We start from the raw sequence: 6000 nt of genomic DNA on the forward strand, positions 1-6000 counted from the left end.
CCTAAGAACTTTTACGATTTGTTTGACTACAAATTCCAAGTTGTAATCTATATTTTAGGGGGATACATGTGTATATGTACCATACCCTACACATCGCATGATAGAGAATGACTTGTCTTAACACACATATCGATGTTTGTGTCATTGTTTAAGCACTATTTGAATTATTATTTTATTAGATGTAGTCTCTTACTTACAAAGGTATTTTCAAACATATAAATTAATGTTAGCTTAGTTTTATTTGCAAAAGCAGATATGTATAAGACAACATCTTTCAGAAAACAATGAATAAGTTTTTATATTTTTACTTTTTTTTAGTCTTTGTCTTGTTTTGCAAATTTGAATTTTTATTGTTAAGTAAACTTGAATTCCCTATAACGTAAGTAACGATCAATCTAAATAACTTTATATTTTTATTTTCACTGATAACTTTACTCTGGCACGGCATTAAACGTTTGTGACGTCAGGATAAAACACATATTACACATTGTAACCTTTTCACCCCAGTTCTGTTTTATGATGTTCTGAAATAAAAAAAAAAAATACAATATCGATATAAGTCGACGATGACGTATCATGTGCATTCAAGAGCAGAAAAATCCCTATCTTTTTCTTTTTCAAATGATAATCTGTAGCAATAAAAGATATTGATTTTCAGAAAATGTGATTTTTTTTACTTTAAGCTCATAATATAGTATCATTGCGAATCTAGTGACATTGCGTTTCTTGCCACACGCTAAATGCAAACTATTTAAATATATCTATGGAATAATTAGATTTGTGGAAAAAACTATTCAGTACGTCTTACTTCATCTTTTTAGCTTATTTTATCTTTGATTTTAAAAAAACCCAATAATATCCATTTAAGCAGGTCTTGTATAGTAGATTAATTGATAATAAATGCTCATCCATTCAAAATACTGCATGGATGGAAAAAATATAGGCCTATTCGTTTAGAGAAGCATGATTTTAGATGCATTATACTGCAAAACAAGAACATCAAGTATAATAAATAGTTTTCTGTAATCGTCTTAAAATCTTTATTACAATGAAATCTGTTTTATCTGACTTACACAGGGAGCAGATTACCAATATATATGTCGACATGAACAAGGTGTAGTATTGGTGCGTGTAAATATCAAGGACATAAGTATAAATAAATATATGAGAAATAAAATTAAATGGCAATAACGTATTTTGCCTATGTGTCGGATTAAACAGGTTCCACCTTAATAGGTTTAACAATAAAGTAATCTTCATCCTAATGTTCCGTCACGACACCTCCATTTATCAGTGTTTGTAAAAAAGAACGAAATATTTCTATTTTCAAATTTATATACACATATAAAGTACACCTTTTACTGAATACATTCAGTATCGCTTTACAGAACAGTTTACCCCCCCCCCCCCTTCCTTTACCGAGGACAGATCTGTTTACATGATTCTTAGTTGATGTTAAATATTAAAAAAAATCAACGATAAAAATTAATTTAAAATCGTCTCTTGAAGGTTTGCACAATCCATGGATGGCCTTTCGTCTATAAAAAAAATTAATTAATATACTTCACATATAAATGTATAACAGCATATTTTTTTTATTTAAAAAAGAACTTTTATAACTGAAATTTTCACAGTAATACAAAAACAAAACAATGTTGTTATTACGATTTAATGATGTTTACCTAGTGACGTCTGATCATCATGGTAGTCCCATTCACTGATATCCCCACCATTACTGTACGATACCATGGCCAGCGCCAGGACTCTGAGGACCAGAGACCGTTAAGGTGAGCGAAGCCACAGTAGTTAAACCACCAGCCTCCTCTAATGTAACTGAGATCAGCACAGTTAGCACTATACCTGTCATTGTCTCTGTCTGGGGTGGAAAAATACATCCCAGACAGATCTCTGTTAGAATCACCGGTGTCTAACATACTGTCACCTGTACAAGTAAACAAAAAGAATCACAGAGAGAAATGATGTAAATATCTTCAATCTAGTTGTCAAAAATAAAACTGAGCTACTTCTAAGATAAACGGTTTTAGGTGCTTGTAAAAAAAGATAATATTTATTTTGTTCAGTCCTAGAATCCCTGGTGTCTTAATACTGGCACCTGCAGAATTAGAAAAAGTATATATAACAGAGATAATAATTATTAATTTATATCACATTAATTGTAATACTGAAGTACGTCTGAAATACGCAGTTTAACGTGCTGTTTCCTGTAAAGAGAGATAGATATACAAGTCAAGAAAACACTGCACAATTCACAAAGCATCATTTCTAATGTAACAATAAACCACAGGAGCGATACACTTCTAAAGTAAGGTTTTTTTGGAGGGGGGAGGGGGGGGATAAAGAGCACTGGAAATATCAGAAAACATGAATAAATGAAATATTCATATATGGTAGAGACCGTGCTTTTAAAAATGTATGAAATGCAATATGGAGTAAATCATTCATAATTATTAATATAAAAATATAAGATATGGTGTACCTGTTAATGTTTAAATATAATATGTTCTACGGTGCGACCGTTGGGGCGAGCGCAGCTCTTTACTATCAAAAAAATTTACACAACTTTTACTTGCACTGCCTTTTCTCAGTTCATTATAAAAAAGAAAAGAATAAAAAAGAATAGAAAAGAATAACCGACAGACAGAACGGGGCAAAGCTATTAGTTGAAACATCGGGATCGAGAGTCCGAACTTTTCAGAAGTTTCAGACAAAATCGGAAATACCCGATACGTTTAAGTGTTGAAAGTATGACGTCAAATAAAAAGTCCTGTTGACTTAAAACGCAAGCGATAGTTTTGTGACATGGAGATTGCATTAAATCGTTGTTTGTAATTTTTTTTTTCAAGTAAGTAAATTGTTGCTATATTTCAGCCACCATGTTGCTATGCACCGCAAAGGATTATTGGGAGTTTGGAATTTTTTCACACGGTGAGATAAAAATTTCTTGGAACACTGTGAAGATTTCAAACCGAATTACCTTTGTTCGTACACGTTAGTCTATTGAGTTCGCTACGCGAGCGGCGCTTGGCGTCGCCTTCGCTGCGCTCGCTTTTATATGTTTTCATAAAATAAAGCATAGATAATGTAAATGTGAAACGCGTTTAGGTGTTTTGAATATGGATTTTTAAACTGTTTATTTGAAAAAATATCAAAATAATTTTTTATCATCAAAGTTTCGTAAACTTGTCAACGTTTAAGACAAGTAAACATTGATGCAACCATCAATTGTCTCCCGGGAAATATATAAAGTAAACAATGGAAATGAGTCTTGATCATCAAACCGCTTTGATATGTGTGAAAAGGCATGCGTCTAATTGATGGCGACGATAGTCGCGAATATTTTGGAAACTTGTAGTTGGATAAAAATCAAACAAAAACGATATAATTTTAAACTTGATCATTTCCTCATGTAAATGTAGGCTGCATAAAATATAAATTGAAGTTAGAAACATGCATAACCTATATTCCAAAATGTATTCATTTCCAATTTTAGAATATAAAACATGAACTAGGCAGAGTACATTTTTATGCGGGAAGTAAAATTCGATGTTCTAAAAAAAGGGATCTGGCGTTTTTTCGATAGTAAACGATAAGCAACTTTATACATATTAAATATGTAAAACATATTTATTTTTACAGATTCATTTCATGGAGGTAAATATATTATGTATCTCGTAATTTAGAAAGGGAAGGAACATTTTGATTAACAATCTTTTCAATATTTAGAAAACCTTAATTCTTATCACATATTTTTCTTTGAACATCAAATTTTTGTGAAGATGTCGATATTAAAGATCAATTTTACTCTGTAAACATCTTTTTCTGTAGCAGATAAAATGTGAACTATTAAAATTATCAGGAAACCCTAGCTGAATAACAATGGTTGAACAATTGTAATTACTTGATTTGTTTGCTAAAATATTTGTATTTAAAATGTATAATATAAAATTGATATGAATTGTACCTGTGAATGATATTCTGAAATATTACACATGTTTAATTAGAGTGGAAACAAAATTGCATACAGAATATCAGAAAAAAACGTCTTCCCCTTTTATACAGCAACTTTTTAATCTGGCATTACAGAAACGTATAATTATGATGTTATTCGTAATTTGAACCAAATTCTAAGAACTTAACATGAATACTCTTACCCAAGGTTCTTGTGGCAGGTCCTGCGAGAAAGAGTTGATATTTTCCAGCTTCATCGGAGACAGAGAATCCGTCATACATTTCATACAGAGTTGTACCATTCTGTAGAGAGATGGACACATACAGAGATGATGGGTTTTCTTTTGTTAATTGATGAATTACGTCATTTCCTGTATTAAGAAATGTTAATTCAGCTTAAGGCATATTGCAACACAATTAATTCTATTATAAATATTTACCTACCGTAATGAACAATCAAATTATTGTCATTGGTTGAGTCAGAAATGGTTAATTTGTTCTCATAAAAAAATATGCCGCTAAATGATTTTTTTCTGTTCTTTTTTTTCTTTTTATTTTAAATATCAATCTAACATGATATCCAGATGTCGTAGACCACATATTAGCTAGTATTAAATTCGTAAATTAGTATTAAATTCAGATCTTTATAACGCTTTAATCTATCACCTGACACAAAAATAAAACAAAATTATTTTTTTAAAAACTCGGAAGGAATGAAAAAAAAAATCCTATTTGAAAAATTTACACTTACCAATCCAGACATCCTGTTCTGGTGAACCAAATCCGTTTTTATATTCTGTCCAGGTCCTGTCAAAGCTCAGGGATCCAGTAATTCTCTTTTGAATTGCCTTTAAATTAAACACGTATAGTAAATCATTGTTTTAAACAGTTGTGTGATTGATATGTTATGATATAATCTAAAAACATTCATATTAATCCAGTCTATATTCTGTTAAACAACAAAAACATTGAGTGTGAAATAAATTGTATAATTGTATAATGTGGCCTAATGTTAAAATAAACAACAAACCGTCCATCCCCCACCCATTTTGGTCATATCGCAGTACGCCTGGACAGGACTTGTAATGGTCCCAGAGGGGTAGATTTCATACACCCCTGAATTAAAGTATCCATCTGCTTGAAGATCCTTACAGTCTATGATAATAACTAAAGAAGAAAACAAACTTACAATGCATAGAAATAACTAATAGAAAATAATACTGGAATCATACTATGTAAATACAATGTACAAAGATAACTAAAAGAAATCATACTAGAATTATACCATGTATAATATATACAAGAGGATACATTATAGCTCTAAAACGTTCATTAAAGCTAAGCTAGTTAACTACAATGTACATTTTGTGAAGGATGTTCTTATTACAGATATTGAAGAGATTAGAAATACTAAGTAATAGTCTTGTCTTAGTATTTCTAATCACTTCAATTTCTTGAATTTCTGTTCAAATGAAATAAAGAAAATTATATATACCGTTATTTAAGTAGTATCTCCATCCACTCTCATTAGACTTCCCCGACGTAAAAATCTTCTTGTGGGTACGACATTTCTTCATATTGGGATTAAACCCATAGAAACTACACTCTTTTTGACAACGCGCTGCACACTCTATAATTGATGTAGAGTTGTGTTCTCCTAAAAGGTCTTCATTTGACTTCTTATCATCCATTTCCAGTTGCGCGGTGTATTTCCTCGAAATAATGATAGACTGGCAAACGGTTGAAAAGACCAAAACAAAAATAATTACACAGAGAGCGCCCATATTGTAAATTGTACTTAGAACTACTGGCTGCGTTGTGGGGTAACTGTAGAAATTTGCTATGTAGTATACCTAACGCCAAATATAAATATCAAAATATACATCAATTACTGAAAATGATTGCCTAATAGTTATATACTCTGAATGTTTCATTGATTAAAATATTGATTTGTTGAATTTGATGTAAATTACCATGAATGTTGATTTTGCAATTCCAAATATTCAAATCAAGGTTTTATGAGTGTGAGCA

General features: G+C 30.9%; 1 protein-coding gene across 1 annotated transcript; it reads right to left on the minus strand.

Annotated features, from left to right (window-relative positions):
* Positions 1-1682: 1682 nt before the first annotated feature.
* On the minus strand, positions 1683-5660 carry LOC134233262 (microfibril-associated glycoprotein 4-like). Its single transcript, XM_062715242.1, has 5 exons — positions 5465-5660; positions 5000-5136; positions 4721-4817; positions 4173-4340; positions 1683-1942 (listed from the first exon to the last, which is right to left on the minus strand). Exons 1-5 carry the CDS (start codon positions 5658-5660, stop codon positions 1683-1685), a joined length of 858 nt encoding a protein of 285 aa, XP_062571226.1.
* Between the last annotated feature and the right edge of the window lie 340 nt (positions 5661-6000).

This window comes from Saccostrea cucullata, unplaced genomic scaffold (genome assembly GCF_032062105.1).
Source record: "Saccostrea cucullata isolate Sc308-1 unplaced genomic scaffold, CSIRO_AGI_Scuc_v1 ctg4257, whole genome shotgun sequence".
In the NCBI taxonomy this organism is placed as follows: Eukaryota; Metazoa; Mollusca; class Bivalvia; order Ostreida; family Ostreidae; genus Saccostrea; species Saccostrea cuccullata.

Bases quoted from the DNA above. Each gene is read 5' to 3' on its own strand.
- LOC134233262 (XM_062715242.1), bottom strand. From the start codon at position 5,660: ATGGATGATAAGAAGTCAAATGAAGACCTTTTAGGAGAACACAACTCT. The intron at 5,137-5,464 runs GTATATATAATT...TTTCTTCTTTAG, and splicing joins GAGATACTACTTAAATAACG to TTATTATCATAGACTGTAAG. The intron at 1,943-4,172 runs GTAAGAGTATTC...TTACTTGTACAG, and splicing joins ACCTGCCACAAGAACCTTGG to GTGACAGTATGTTAGACACC.